Source organism: Podarcis liolepis (genome assembly GCF_965112155.1).
Source record: "Podarcis liolepis genome assembly, chromosome: 14".
Classification (NCBI taxonomy): Eukaryota; Metazoa; Chordata; class Lepidosauria; order Squamata; family Lacertidae; genus Podarcis; species Podarcis liolepis.
This window is the reverse complement of record NC_139569.1, coordinates 3,440,766-3,457,140: the sequence shown is the minus strand read 5'-3', so window position 1 is coordinate 3,457,140 and position 16,375 is coordinate 3,440,766. Positions and strand designations below refer to the sequence as shown.

General features: G+C 43.7%; 1 protein-coding gene across 8 annotated transcripts in view; it reads left to right on the top strand.

The window, feature by feature from the left end:
- The window catches only part of SDK1 (sidekick cell adhesion molecule 1), a 596,711-nt gene that overhangs the window by 361,775 nt on the left and 218,561 nt on the right, over positions 1-16,375 (top strand). For 6 of the 8 annotated variants that reach the window (XM_083474664.1, XM_083474663.1, XM_083474662.1 and 3 more), the window contains exons 10-14: positions 3,368-3,562; positions 6,382-6,498; positions 6,630-6,797; positions 10,780-10,882; positions 13,351-13,527. In XM_083474664.1, the coding sequence (XP_083330790.1) occupies positions 3,368-3,562; positions 6,382-6,498; positions 6,630-6,797; positions 10,780-10,882; positions 13,351-13,527 (760 nt within the window). The remainder of the gene's footprint in view (positions 1-3,367; positions 3,563-6,381; positions 6,499-6,629; positions 6,798-10,779; positions 10,883-13,350; positions 13,528-16,375) is intronic. The other 2 variants (XM_083474661.1, XM_083474660.1) reach the window with 2 other exon arrangements.

Sequence of the window (16,375 nt, the reverse complement as noted above, 5' to 3'; positions counted from 1 at the left end):
TACATTAAAAAATACATGACTTCAGATGGACCTTTGGGAAAGTCTTATTTCTCCAATTATATATTTTCTTCCTTCCTTCCTTCCTTCCTTCCTTCCTTCCTTCCTTCCTTCCTTCCTCCCTTCCTTCTAGGATTGCAATCTTTTCCCCCTCTTCAGTATGCTTTTTATTGATTTTCTTACATGGTAAAAATTATACATTCCAAATAAGATACAGAAGAAACAAAAGATTACCAAATAAAAATATATATATAAATCCTTAAATTCCTAAAGAATAGATTTTCCTTCTATCCTGGTTAGCCATGATAAGGGACATATAATTTCTTTTAAAAAGAAAATCAGTTATTTTCTTTTTCTTTCTTTTTTTTAAAAAGCCAGCACAGTCATTTTAAAGCTCAGTGTGGCTCTTGACTGCAGCTGCCTCCTCTGGCAGATCCGTTTGCAAGTTCCTGCCGCGCTCTGATGTACCCCTCATCATTTCAGATGCCCCTTGTCTGTTTCACACCTGGTCTAACTAATGGACTCCTTCCCTGGTGTCTGTCTTTCCAGAAAGATCTTTGAAAAGCACCTTCTCTCTAGTTCTGATGGTGTGACTTACCCAGCGAAATCACTAGGATCTTTTAAGGCCTCCTGAAATATCGGAAGGAAAATATATAGATTGACTTCTCTATATTCCTTTAAGTACAGTGGGGTTTGGAGCTGATCTGTGGCTTAATTGGAGAAGACAACCTAAGCTTCAGTGAGCAGAGAATGTTGATATTCCTGTCAGGATTCAAAATGTTTAGCCCATTATGCTGTTATGGGGAATAATGCCCAATGCCAGATTTCATTCTATTGCGTTTTCTATAAAATATAATGGAAGTGCTGTTACTTAAGCTTCAAACTATTTCCTGTGTCCTCTATTCTGAGTATGATTCCATTTTTGTATCATCTGTTTCCTCATTACTCAGTGATAATTTGTATTGGCCCAGGGGATTTGATGAGATGAATTACATTTCACTGAGAATTCTGACAATCAGACTGTACACAAATTCTGTAAATGGGCCTTTGGTATGAAATTAAAATTGTGTTTGTTTCACAGTGGTACACTGCATCTATTTTGTGTCAAACCACACACATTGCACACAAAAGATGATTCCTGTAGGCTATAAATAGCTTTATTATTCAAGCAAAATGGAAGTTTCAAATGCGATTTCAAGAACTGATTACATCCTTGTACAGAAATATAATTTCATGACCAGTCAACTACGCCCCCCCCCCTTTCTTGGGAAATAATGTATCTTTCATTCTCCTCAGAAGAATGAGTATATTAAAAAGAGTAGGTTTTTGTTATTATATTTGGTTACATAAAAGTATTTTCAGCGGATTTTGCCTTGAATTTTTTTAATTGCTGTATCTTTATTGCCTTACTAAACACGCACAATAGATCAAGCGATATTTACTTTCAACATGCTTTGAATGCTTGCTGTTAGAAACATTTAGAATCCTAGGTAATAAAATGTGTTTATCCTCATTCAGAAATCTCTGCGAAGTCAGATTTTTATGTACAGAGATCGAACATTCTCACAGCAATCTGTCTCACTCAGGAGACAATGGAAGAATATGTCATTGGGGGTGAGGTCAAATTATTGAAGCTTGCAGCAGTGTCTGCTGTGGCTGTAGAAACCAATGCAGGAGAGACATGTTTTGTTCCAGCTGGGGCAGATGAAGGTGTCCTTTTGAGCTGATGGCATTTCTTCTCTTTGCCCTCTTCCCAGCAGTCATTCCTCCTCTGGTCCCTGCTATGGATACGTGACCTGACTGCCTGTCTCTAGGCACTGCAGTTGTCTGCAAGGGATTCCCCCAAGGCAGGGCTGATGTTACTAGCCTTCACATAAAGCAATGCAAAGGCCATTTGTTAAGGACAAACACTGCAAATGTATATGAATTGGGGAATCCACTCTGGGTAGAGGCTTATCCCCAGTTCCTCTTGACCTACTGTCCCCACCCTCCACCCCGGGGGGTGGGGAGAGGAGAATTCACTCTTTAGCGTTCAGTTGGACAAAAGATCAATTGGCGTTTTCCCCAGATTGGCACTTGTTTGATCTATCACTAGAGAGCGAGTTTTCTCTTCGACAGGAGCAGGCCAAGGGCAAAACCACTTAAACCCATGACTAGAAAGTGCAAGTTAAGTGGAAAACTGCTCAAAGCTGCCCTTTCTAGGCATGGCACAAGTGGAAGTGTGAGTGAACCCTCAACGTTAACCTGAAAGTTTCTAGGATTATTTATTCTCCATTTCTCATGCCATTTTGAAGTCCTAATTCCTCTATTGAAGCAATCAGATTTCCTTTATATATCTTTGATTATGGTCCTCAGGCTCCATGACTTAACACAGAGCCATAGCTGGGGGTGGGGGGCTAGCCAGGTTTTTTGCCAGGAGGTAGCCTCCAAAGGAACACCATTGAGGTTCCCAGCCTGTGTGTGTATATGTGCAAATGTCTGTGTGCTAAATTGGGTCATTGACCCAGGTCAAATAAAGCCTAGTTTTGTCCCTGCTTAACACCATAGGCATACCTTATCCTCCCAAACCTTGCTTTGTTGGCTCTTCCTTGGTGAGCACTTACTATTCTTGGCTAGTGAGGTGAGAAAGAATTTCCCTGGCCTGCTGGGAAACTTTGCTCACAGGCCTTTGCCTCACAACTGGACAGGAGTAACAACATGAGAATGGTGAACACCATGAGCAGCCCCTTCCCTCTGCAAATCCTCATTGCTCAGAATCACATGTCTTGGGTGGTCCAGGGTCTTTTTGTGAGCCTTTGGGCTGTTGCATCAACTTCAGTAAAGGGATTTTGTCACTCATTGGGCTGCTAACCTCAGCCTCGGTTTATGCAATATGGGGATTGTTGAGATAATGTATTTGAAAGTGCTTAGAATGCTCCAAAACACACCCTTCCTAAATACTTTTTCTCATTGAGTGCAATAGAATATACTTCCTAGAAAGGATGCATAAGATTCCTGCTTAAGTCTTACCAATTCACTGCCTTGTCTGCCTTTTGACCTTTTCAAGGCTCATTTGATGACACAATTAACCTATTTCCCAAACTGAATCATTTAATCTGAGGCTTTAAAAAAATGGCATGCAATTTGATTACAGCAAATGAAGGCACACAGTCGCCATGGCATAAATCATTATGGGTAGTTAAGGATTTGTCTTCATGTTTTTCAGTTGTATTTCCCCTCTTTTGACAGGATAATACATGCTTTGTAGCAGTTGCTTTCTGAATAGTGTATTTGTATAAAACTCTGTAATGGGAAATGGGCAATTAGCAGGCGGCAATGCTTTGTGCCTGGGCACACATGAAGAGTTTTCTCTCTTTCCACTACATTTCAGGTGTCCCACTTCCTGTCCTGGTCTGGTACAAGGATGCTGTCCCCATCCACAAACTGCTGAATCCGCGTTACAAGGTTTTGCTCAATGGGAGTCTTCAGATCCAGGGACTGCAGCCTGACGATTCTGGAATCTTCCAGTGCTTTGCAAGGAATGATGCTGGGGAGATGCAGAGTCGTACCTTCCTGGATGTGACTAGTATGTTTGGACCTACGTGGGGGTTGGGCAGGGGAGGTAGAGGAAGGTTTGTGGGGCACAATGCATTCATCTTTCTAAGGCAGCCCAGTGGTACAGAGTAAAAAGAAAAGAAAAGGAAGTCAAGCTCACAGGGGAGGGGCTGTCAGGAGAAACCCCAGAGCAGTGCCTGGGGGAGGAGAGGGAAGATCCTTTCCTTGAGCAAGCAGAAAAAGCTTACAATGATTGAACAATTATGTTGTATTCCCCCTAAGGCTTTCTCCAAGCCTCCTGGTGGAACTACAACACATCCTAGGACAGCCTGCTCCAGCATGGTACCTTTCACAGATATAATAATAATAATAATAATAATAATAATAATAATAATAATAATAATTCATGCAGTGACTCAGCTGCCTGCAGGCTCTGCGCTGCCCGAAACAGCAGCGTGGGGCTTGGATCCTTCCTCCGTCTCCCCCACAGGGGATTCCTGTGACTTGGAAGAAACAATCTGAGCTCACATGACTAGGAATTTGGACCGTGGGACTGGTATTATTTTTGTTTTTAAAAGCTTAAACACAAAGGAACATTTCATGCAGCCCTTTTTCATATTAATAGTTCTGCTGAGAAAAAGTAAGCACAGTATAATGCATTAATGGTGTGTCACAAATGTGAATGAACCAGGAACTGCCAGGTTAATGGCTCCCTGTTCTATATTTTGTTTTTCTTTGTTTGTTCGTTTTTTGGGTTGGGGAGAAGTTACATGTGTAGTGAAGGGTTCTGTGCACACCTCCTCTGGGATACAGCAGGCCATCACAGGGTACAATATATTTTAATTCTTTGATTCAGAATAATAATCTTAAAGTAGCAATTTAAGCACTGTGGCCACAGTATTAGATCAGACGCACAAGTAATCCTTCCCTGCTGTGTGTCCCTGGATAATGTGGTGCCCTCTGGAAGTTTTTGAACTCCAGTTCCCTCAGCCTCTGATGGCCTGGTCAATAGTCAGAGGGGATACGAGTCAACATCTAGAGGGCACTTTAGTGATCATTGAGATACAGCAACAAGTGCACAACATATGCATTATTCACACTTTTGTCATAGTTAAGGGCCATTTATTGTGGGAATGATGTGGTTGTCTTCCCACGTTAAGGCAGAGCAGTATTACAGTTATGCAGCCTTTGCAACGTTTAATAAGTGGGTTTAGAATAACATATGCCAGCACTAATCCTGAAGTCATGCCAGAGAGATGCTATTTTTAGTTGTTTATTCATTAATTCATTCCCATACATAACCTCCCCTCTCTTAAAGGATAGGGATGGCTTACAGTATTCTAATATTCTTTCCCCCTTGTTATCATATGTTCCCTTTTCAACCCTCCTTACCCTTCTCCCTTCCAAGTCTGTGCCATTTTTTGTTTTGCTTTCACAAACAACAACAAAAAATCCTATCCAGTGTCCACCTTCTTACTCACAGGAAGCTGCCTTACTGTATACCAAGCCAGACCCTTGGTCTATCTTGCAAATGCTGGAGATTGAGCCTGGGGCCTTCTGCTTGGGAAGCAGATGTGTTGCCAACTGACAATAGCCCTGCTCCTTTTGGTACCACTTGAATTCACAGTTCCATATTTGCCTCACCCATATGCAACCTGAACAAACACAAGCCTATGCTTTTGTAGTTGATGTCAAATGAAGCCACCTTCACTTCTGTAATGGCACTGCCAAATCTGGTGGCCCCAGATGCTTTCAACTACAACCCCCATCAGCACCAGCCAGCACAGCTGTACTCCCATAAGTGTCCCTCCCCCCAGTGTTCATCTATGCTGTGATGGTGCCATGGCCCCAAATATCTGAAGGGTGCCAAGCTGGGGAAGGCTGTTCTAGAATATGTTGAAGTTGATAAGGAAATGAGGCCAGGAGGTCAATTCCACACCCTGACTGACAAGTGGCAGCATCTAGAACAGGGGTTGGCAAGGTTTATCTTGCCTGGGCTGGATCAGTCCCACAGAGATCCCTCTGGTGTCTTTGGCGTTGCTGACCCCTGATCTAGAATCATGATTCTGTTCTGCATGGAAAATGTGAACTTGGTCATTGCCAAAATGGATGAATACCTGGTGGTTGTCTGCTCTGGTGACCTCAACTTCACAAAAGATGGTTTGGTGGGGGAAAGTGGAGAGATTCTCGGCTGGAGTTTTATTTAGGCATGATGGACGGATGCTTGGCTGCAGCATCTCCTTGCCTTGCTGATTGGCACTGAGCTAAGTCGTTAGATGTTTGCTAGGTTTACCTCTGAACACATATGGTACTCACATAAGGTCTGATATCTTTTCTGGGCAAAAGATAATAGGGGGGGGCTGTTTGATCTTGCATTGGAGATAGAAAGAATGAGGAAATGGGGAGGGGGACAGAGATACCATAGATGAAAATCAAATGGAGACTTTTTTTGGCTGACATTCAGTTCTGCAAACTCATGTCAGGCTCAAGAAGCTTTTCATCTTATGTAAGGGGGTTGAAAGCAAGTAGTTTTGTTTATTTCAATTTATCTATCCCCCCCCCCGAGCTGCTTCTTTTTTCTTCTTTTTACTTTACCACAAAGTCCTTTTGCTTCCACTTGTATGGAAACTGCTTGGAATTCATTTTTCATTTATCCAACAGTCCACGGTTGGGGAATTCCTAGGAGGTGAATAATGAAAAGCTACTGTCTCTTCTGAAAAAGTTTTCATGTTATTGTCGTCATTCCCTGATCCATTACTAGTCTGATAAATATGGATACAAAATTCCACAAGTAGTTGAGAGATCTTTCAAGGAACTGATCCTTGGGAACAAAAAAACCTTTGATTCCAGATATTGCACCAACGTTTTCACGACTGCCGACAGACACCACCGTTACCGAAGGGATGACAGCGGTTTTAAGATGTGATGTCTCAGGAGCCCCAAAGCCTGCCATTGCATGGAAAAGAGGTAAAGTCTTATTATTCTTTTGGGAAATCACTCTAATTGCTGCTGCTCACCAAGAAGAATTAGCATAGCATTAACGTTTTCATGCACTGCAAATCAGAGAATTGAAGCTGTTCTCACATGGTGTTTTTCAGGCAACCAGGTTTTGGCCAGCGGCTCCATTCAGATCCCCAGGTTCCTCCTCCTCGAATCCGGAGGGCTTCAGATCGCCCCAGTCTTTGCTCGGGATGCTGGTGACTATACCTGCTGCGCAGTCAACTCTGAAGGATTCCTAAATGCTTCCGCTGCTCTCACCGTGTGGAGTAAGGACCATGTTTGTTTTAGAGTTTAATATTAATCAAGGCTTAATCAGTTCTCATTGTGCCCTCAGGAAACCAATTACAACATTTCCATTTCATGGTGTGTATGTGTGGAAGGGAGGGGGTGAATAATTTAATAGAAATTATGTTTGTGGATTTTAGAGCTGATTTGGAGAGATCTACAAGGGAGAGTGTTCATTTGACAACTTTGCATTTCAAAACAGACATTAAGTTTCACCAAAGCCATCCTAATATACACAGCTGGAGAGATCTGCAGATTATTTCAGTAATTCATGCACTACGAGGCATGGCTGCTACCTGTACATTCTCATTGTGTCATCCTGATAACGTGGAACTGATACACATATCACAATGTGGTTGTAGGAGAAGCTAATAATCTCCACTGGAAGTTCCCTTCTGAGCAGGCTGCACTGTATAGTATGCGCAGGTTGCCAGTTCATTTTAATGTCCTGCTTAAACCTTTTAAATTTGATTTAATTGCATCACACACTGTATGCACAGCAACGAGAATGAAACTGTTATATAACCCAAGGGGTAGAACAGAAAAATCCAGCACTCTCAGACATGGTGCTTAATGTTCACACTTACCGTTTGACTCTTGTTCCTTGTACAGAAATCTCTTCTGGCATAATGGTGTATTATTGCTTCTGGAAAATGGGACTTTGCTTCCATTTTCCATTTATCTTCCTTTCTTGCACCTGGATTCAGCTGATGTGATCTGCGGCTTTCCCCTTTATATGTGGAGGCATTAGGGAGAACTTTCTGTGCCTTAATTACTCGCTGCGATGACCTCCATTTCCTGGTCATATTTGAATGACGGGGATTTAACAACATTTGGGTAAATGTCATCTCTTATGTGTGTAGAATATTATGGAAAAGTTTGTGTCTTTGGAGCCACTTGATCTGATTCTTCCCGTCTTTCTCCTCATATCCGCAACCAGCTTTGCGTGGATGTGTTGCTTGGGTGTTGTCCAGCCTTTCCACCTATTTTGAAGCTTTTGAAGGCTGTACAAATGAGCTAACACACACCGCTCTATGGTTTAACATGAAGCAATCGCAGCGATGATTAACAATGTAGCGTTTACTCTTTTATGGCCTCCAGTCAAAAAGAGACGGAGTCTAAGAAAATAATGTAGGTCTCCCTAGTCAGATTTTTTATCTTGGAAGCCTCCATGCCTTTCCACGTGAAACTGCTTTTTCAATCTCCCTGCCTCCTTTTAAAACAAGGGTTGGAAGTGAACTGAAGCAATCTGAGCTCTTGCCTCCAGCCCAGCCCTCCTCTTCCTCATTTTGGAGAACTAGAGTATCCTAAAGGGCAAACTCTCTGGCCTGAAGATCAGCATTTCTCCTGCGTTCCATGGCCTCCCACCTGATGTGCTCCTTGCACCGTTAGACTGGTGAGCTAGAGAGAGAGGAACAGAGTGAGAGTCAAAGCTCTGGTGCTGTGGCATCAGGTCCAGTGCGCTCCTGCGTGCCAGTCTCTGGCTCAGCAGACCCCTGATCACCAGCATCTAACTCAGAGATGCTTAGGGGGCAACACAGTAGCCTCCAACTCAGTGTCCTGGTCATGACTGGATCCTGAGATCATAAACGAGGCTAAGGGATCCTGAGATTATAAACGAGGCTGTTACTGAAGAACCAAAACAGCAAAGCCCCCTTGGCTGTGCAGAACAAGCTCCTGCCAAAGAATGCAATATTTTCCTATATTAATCCCAGCTTCTGAACTGACTGGTTGGCCAAACGCCTCTTTATCTGCTGGTAAACCTAAGCACTGCCTGTGCTGTTCTGGTCCCAAACAGGAGTCTCACTGGGCCCAGCAAGGCAGGTCAGTTGTTGCAGCATCATGATGAGGTCCAAGTGGGCAATTTAGGAGGACTAGAGGTGAAATAAGGGCTTTTGAGCCTCTGCCTCCAGTTCAGTTCTGCTGGGCTCCACTCCACTTGGACAACTTGAAGGGAGTCTGACTTGGGGGGGCACTTCTTTGATCCACCGCCTCTTCCTGTGTAGAGCCAAGCAGATAAAATGTTCCGGAAGGCCTGTAAATGCCATCTTTGTAGTGAAGATAACTTTAGGACTTATTGTTAGTTGCTGCAAGAATGAGCTTGTATATGTTTATCTGCTTTGAAGCTTCAGTTTTGCTCCAGGAGAGGCTTCTCATGCTGCCTGCCTGTGAGCTATTCCCTTTTCTGAGAGATGGATACAAACTGGGGAGGGGTTTCTAAGGTAGGAGTGAGATGACTGGGCTATTGATGCCAGCCTATGTAGCTTGCTCTGTGTATAAGAAACACTTAACCTATTGGCACTTTGTGGACAAGTCATGACAATGTCCTGCTGTTTTGGCACCCAGGTCTGTAAAGGCAGCAGGGTTCTGTGGGCTGTGTTGTAAGTCTACACCTTGCTTTAATAAAGCACTAGAACTGGCCATTCTGACATTTTTGACACCTGTCTTTGGTATCCCTGCACCAAACCACCCACACAGGCACTCCTTTGGGCCTGCAAATCAGAACCTTCCAAATAGTGAGGCATTGCATGAGGCACTCTGTTCATCAGGTCCAGGAGCAGGCTTTAGGCTTCATGCTTCAGCACCGGGGGCATGGCTGGTGTGCATCCTGGGAGCGTGGCGTGCATCCCGGGGGCATGATGCACTGCCCTCAGGATAGTGGCGCACATCCTGGGGGTGTGGCACCTAGTGTGGGGGGCAGCCATGATGGCACCCCACCAGGATCATGGTGCCGGGGGCGGTGTGCTCCCACTGCCCCCCTCTTCCTCTGCCAGTGAGTGTTGCAGGATCCGATTTCACAACCTCCTGTTTGCCAGTCTCAGAGCCAGGAACCTGGTCCATTTCTTCAGCCAGTGTCCTTGTAACCTCTTATTCTGTGCCCTGATCACTGCTGAACTCTGACACCACAGCACACATAGGCACTATTGCTCTTTAAGCCCCAGAATGCACAGCTGCTACCTGAATGACTGATGCAAGCCAATAGTCTGGTCCAGCTAGCTTTTCAGCTTTGAGCTCAGCTGATGTTCCACAAACTTCATGTTGCAAAGCATCCTCAAGAGATGCAGTTTGCATAGGAGAAAAGATGCTTCCCTGTCAGTCGTTTCCCCTCTGAAACTTCCTCCCAGTTGTCCTCTCTTCACCCCACCAGTATTGTAGACCTGGATTTATTCTGGGGGGTGGGTGGGGGTGGGGAGTGGAATGAAACCCTGTAACTCCAAGAGATAATTTCCTGGGACATTTTGCTATTCAAAGTAAAAATCACATTAAGAGCCTGTGTAAGTATACAGTCCTTCTCTCCTGAAGGTGGCTAAGACATCAGGAGCCAGCCTTGGTCATATCTGCTTTCTTCCCACTCTTTCCTCTCCCTGGACTGAATTATCTCCTACTGCTGCAATAGCAATTAAAGGAAATATCTTCATCATTAACATCATAACTGCAGCTGGTTCTTCTTAACCCAGGATCTGAAACTCACTTTGAGCTGTTGTTTCAGACTCCACTTACTTGGGAACTGTGGTTTGCATTTACCATGATTAAAAATCACTGTGACAATTTCCCTAAACTGTGGTTATGCTGTGAGTAGGAGAGTCAGTCTACAGCAAGGTCGGAGGCTGGCTCCTTAATCATGCTTAAGAAGTGGTTACTTGCCCTAACACATGACAAACACTCTGCTGTAAAATTTACTCTAGGTCTCTTTTTCTAATATTGCTGGGCCCCTGGAATTGGAATCCCGGGGGAAATTAAAGATGGGAAGGGGATGTGATACTGCATTAAACTTTTCCAGTAAACACTGGCTGTGGAGAACTTTGCACTTTCACATATTTGCTAGAGGCAGGGGGATGGAGGAGCAGAAATTTTCTTGTCAGGAATGACAAATGACCTGGCTCTCTGCCTTCAGAGGCCAAACACCCAAGCCAAGATGGAAGTTGGCAATTTTACCTGAACTGTGGGTCGTGTTCTTTTCAGATCGCACTCTTATCGTTCGCCCTCCTGAGGACAGCACTGTTATTAAGGGAACCACCGCGATGCTGCACTGCGAGGCTGCTCATGACCCAAGAATTTCAATCAGGTTGGTGGTGTCTGCACTTGCTTCTGCCGTATATTTGAACTTAATTTTACAAAATGTGGTCACCGTGTTTGGCGAGCTTTTTCCAGGCACCTGGTTTTGTGCTGGAATTCCCAGTGATGGCATCCTCTGGGGTTGCAGGTTGAGCTATTATTCATGTCAAGTCCTTTTTATTTCTCCACTTCAACCTTATATATTATTTACAATGAACTGCGTTCCACTTCATGACTTCAATACAACTACCCATGATTTACTGTCAAGGTTAATACAATATCAATAAAACTGACTTGTCAGAAGCTGATACTTAATGAGAATGAAACCCAAAGTGATTTGAGGGGATTGTAGGAACGTTTGCAGAGAGAGTCTTGAAAATTCCTGAAAGCATCCTTTCTGCTCCTGAACAAAGCGCCAGATCAGCCTTGCAGAAAGTACAATATGTCTTTAAACTGCCAGATTCTACAAGCAAGGAGTCAGAGGAATTCCCTCTCTGCTCCTTTGACAGGATGAGCATGTACACAAATGAAAGACAGGCAAATATAAAGGGGAAAGGCCAAGGAAGGATGCCACAGCTCCCTTTAGAAAATGTTAAACAACGGCATTTGTGTAAAAGAGAAAGGAAAGACATCAAGTCTTGCATTAAGAAGAGGATGGTATTTTAGAAGCTTTCTCTGCTGTCGCCACCCCCCCCCACTCCCCCCGTTAAGGGCTGGTAGGATTATGACTATGAGCTCTGCTATAGATGGTTTAGAATAGCTCTCTTCTATTAATCATAACATTGAAATCACTTGTGGGAGAAAAGTATTAAATGGATCATGAATAAAAAATCAGAAAGGTTTAAAGCTAAGTATAATTAGCATTTGTGTAGTGTATTTCAAGCATCAAAGATTCTTACATACAATTCCTCTGTGTTCCTTACAACACCCTTGTATGGCAGGCAAGGGTATATTTTGTGATTCATATACTAAAGGAACTACTACAAATATCCTTCAAATTCACTGTTGTTCTGTTTTGTGTTCTGCAATTTAAATTCAAATATATGCAGGAGGAAGCTGTTGTAGCCCTTTGTTATACATTTTGCCTGCCCATGCACCCACCTGTGAACTCTGGCCCTAATCCACAGGAAATTGGGCCCAAGGACACGGGTGGAGCTGTGGGTTAAACCACAGAGCTTAGGACTTGCCGATCAGAAGGTTGGCGGTTCAAATCCCCGCAACGGGGTGAGCTCCCGTTGCTCGGTCCCTGCTCCTGCCAACCTAGCAGTTCAAAAGCACGTCAAAGTGCAAGTAGATAAATAGGTACCGCTCTGGCGGGAAGGTAAACGGCGTTTCTGTGCGCTGCTCTGGTTCGCCAGAAGTGGCTTAGTCATGCTGGCCACATGACCCGGAAGCAGTACACCGGCTCCCTCAGCCAATAAAACGAGATGAGCGCCGCAACCCCAGAGTCGGTCACGACTGGACCTAATGGTCAGGGGTCCCTTTACCTTTTACCTATGCAGGGGCAAAGGCAAGAGGGGAACAAGGCAGGAAATACTGTAGCCTTTCCTGTGACATAGACTCAGTCTAAGAAACGTAGAAAGGAGAAAGGCATCTGAAGGCAGCCCTGTTTAGGGAAGCTTTTAATGTTTGATGTATCACAGTATTTTAATATTCTTTTGGAAGCCGCCCAGAGTGGCTGGGGAAACCCAGCCAGATGGGCGGGGTATAAATAATAAATTGTTGTTGTTGTTGTTGTTGTTGTTGTTGTTGTTGTTGTTGTTGTTGTTGTTGAAAAAGAGCAATGACAGGTCAGCGGTAGAGAGGCATCCATTAGTAGTACATCTGTTTGCATTGTGTAAACCTCTTATTGCCTTCTATGGTAAAATGTATTTTTTAAATGAAGTAAAAAATGGGTTCTAAGTAGGTTTTCAGACTCTTGAAATATAAAATATCTGATACCTGACAGGTTCTGGGTGTGAAGCCAAGAGGAGATTCAGGACTAGGTAGGTCTGCAGTGGTACACACTAGTTTCTGAAGGGTCTGAAAGCCTATTTTGGAGTCAAGCACAAAAGTTGTTTATTTGTGTATAGTCTGCAGGTCAACAACAGCACACACATCCAGCCGGGGTACTGTATGTCCTTGCCCCCTTGTTTTTCTGTGATCCAAAATCAAACCAAGTACAGCCTGGGTCAGGCTGGCAACCATCACTTCAAACCTGCTTTGTTTAAAAAAGAATAAATGGGAAATTTGCCATTGATTTCTAAGGAGTAGGATTGCACCCTTCACCTTGAACTATCGTACATTTTATTAGTCTTGCCGGCCTGTCAGACATTCACTGCATCCAAATGAGCCCTTGGTGAAGGTTGCGATTGAGCATCTCTGTTCTACATAGTTATTTAGCTCTGTTTTTACCATATAATTTCAGCACTTGATATTTCATCATTTTTAACGAAATAGACAGCTGACTTTAACGGTCTGAAATACTGTGACAATCAGGTATGTTTGGAAGAAGGACAACGTTGTCATAAATCCATCTAGCAGCTCCCGAATCACCATGGAGAAAGATGGCAGCCTCACCATCAGCCAGACGTGGTCCGGAGACATCGGAGACTACACTTGCGAAGTCACATCCTCCGGAGGAAATGATTCCAGGGTGGCCCGCTTGGAAGTGATGTGAGTATCCCAGGGGCAGGCAGCTTTGAATGAAACTGCAAGTGGTTGGCACCTCCCTCTTATTTTACTCCACTCCCCTGCAACTTTTGCTTTGACTTTTCATTTGTTATAAGAAACACAGCCAGTTCCTTACTTTAGTACAATTGCCTCCAGTAGTATTTAAGCTCGAATCTGATTCACCACACTTACGGTGTTTCCAGATCAGGGAAACTGGCTAGGCCAAAGAGAGCCAGCCCAAGCAGTTTATTGTTGCTGTAGTTTTCCAGGCTCCCTCATATGAGCCTGCTCAGAACATGCAGTTCCAGGTAATTCATTAGGCTGAGTCCCAGGTGCCAGCCATGAGCTTCAAGCCCTGGAGTCCCTGACCATGGTCTGAATTTGACTAGGGATTTCCTTAGAAAGAGCATTCCCCATAGTAGCCCTACAGTTCTGGGACTCTGCCAACTGGGTTCTGTCACATCACCACAGGCCTTTGGGAAAGATCTGATTCACAACCACACCCAACACCCACCCCATTCTTGATGGCTTTTACTTGAAGGCTTAAAAAAAATGTTCTGCTTCCTTGTTGGTTTGGAGTTTGTTTTAATTCTGGACTGGATGTTTGGTTATTGTTTTCTGGCTTTTATTATTTTCCTGGTTTCCCCCCCCCCTTTTTTTTTTTTTTTTTGCTTTCTGAGTAATTCATATTTTTGTTTTACACTTGTTTTGTACTGTTGTTTTTTTAATGGAAGCCGCCTTGAGAAAGCTTTTACTCTTCAAGGCAGCATATAAGCAGGTTTTTAAAAATAATAATGATATGCTCTGTTGAGACCTATGAAATTGAAAAGCGCCTGCATTGATTGTTCTTTCTTGGCTGAACTGATCCCTAAGCTCTGATGGAAGTGGAATGTGAGTGAGGCAGTCAGTCTTGTTGAGCTAGAGAAGGTGATATTCTAATATGACTGACGCTTAGAGTAAACCTGCGTACTAATATTTTTTGGAAAGCCATCTGTTTCTGCCGTCTGCTTGTACCTAATCTTTTCTTGGAGAAGATGCCTTGAGGCTGCTTCTTCAGCCCTGCTGTCTAACATGCTCATTTCTGAGATTTTGTTACATCCATCTTGGTTTCATTACAGCATCACCTCTTCAGTGCCAAGCCTAGATTGAATTCTGTTCTGAAGCCATCCATTTTTACATCCTCTCCTTTGGTTCTTATCCTGGAGTGCATTTTATGCTGCTGGTAGAAATCCAGGGCTGAGGAGAAAATTCCAAACAGATTGCTACCTCCTGTACTTAATTTGTTGTCTCTTGTGCCTCTTTAGGGACTTTGGTGCAAGGATGAGTCTGGCTTTAAAATTGTGACATTGAAGCCAAAAGGCCAATGTCTGCTGAGAGCATTTAACTGTGAAAGGCCACTCCAGGCCCTTGAACTCTTACCATCCTTTGTAATCACCATCAGGGGCCAACCAAGGTCTAAAGTTGGGGGGGGGGGGTTACCAGCCTGCTACCTGTGATTCTTTTAACTGGAGACACCAGAAGTTAAACCTGGGATCTTCTGCAAACCAAGCATGTGTTTTGTCTCTATGCAGAGATTCCTGCCAATGACACCAAACATTCACAGTCAGGCCTCTGGTGGGGTCTTCCTTTCTCCCCCACAGCCCACTTCCTTTCCCATAGTTTCTGTTCTTCCCAAACCTCTCAAATGTGAAACAAGTCAGGTGGCAGGAGTCATTCCATGGTCATACACCCCCCAAAATGTTGTCTCAGAATCATCATCACGGGCAATTTATAGGAGCATCAGAAAGAAGTGACTAGATGCCAGCATCAGGCAAACAATGCAAGCTAAACACAGTTTGAATGTGTCCATTATTAAGTGAGAGTTAATAATAGTGATTCTCACAGATGTATAGTAACGAAACTCCAAATGACACCCTGTTAAAAAACCATCTTGTTGTGGTTTCCATCTCCATATATTCCTTAAATTGCACTGACTGCCTCTTCCCATTTGTACTTTTTATTTTGCATGCTTCATCTAAGTGAGAACAATCGGAAAGAAGTCAGGCAGAAAGCAGATTATCTTTCCCACACAATAGAGAAGGGTGGTTTTTTCTTTCTTTTAGTAATTTCCGGCTTTTCTGGTGGGCTGTTATCCAAGAGAGAAAAATTACTCCTATTTCATAATGTACCTGCAATGGGGGGGAAACACACACATGTATACACAAACACATACACAAATCTCTTTCCCCATCAGACGCAATGCATGTCCCTATATGGAAGACAGGTTTGAGATCCTCAATTTTTCTTTGGGTCAGATCCATAGGCAAATTTAGTGTTATGCAAGTGAAATTGAAATGTCTTCCCCAGAGTATGTTCAAGTTTCTCTCAAATCGTTACTGACAAAAAACTGTAAGGAGGCTTAGGGTTAGGGTTATGAGAAATTTTAAGCGCTAATACAGAATGAACATCTGTGGAGGGGCTTGAACACAGTGTTGAAAGCACATGCCTGGCATGCAGAAGGCATCAAGTTCAATCCCCAGAATCTGAAGGTGATGTTTAGAAAGTTCCCTGCCTGTAACTGAGAGCAGCTGCCAGTCAGTGCAGATGGATCAATGGTATGATCCTGAAATGCGCTCCGGGTGCGGATTCCTTTGAGTTTGATCCTAAATCTGCAGTTAGTGCAGAATGCTGCTGCGGCACAATTATTGACAGGAGTGAGTGCTTGCCGGCATATAACACCTTTGCTAAGAGAGGTGCTCTAGTTGCCAATCTGCTACCAAACCAGGTTCAAGGTGTTACTATTAGTGTATAAAGCCCTTAATGACTCAGGACAGGTTTACCTGGGAGATCACCTTACCCAAATAGGCTCACT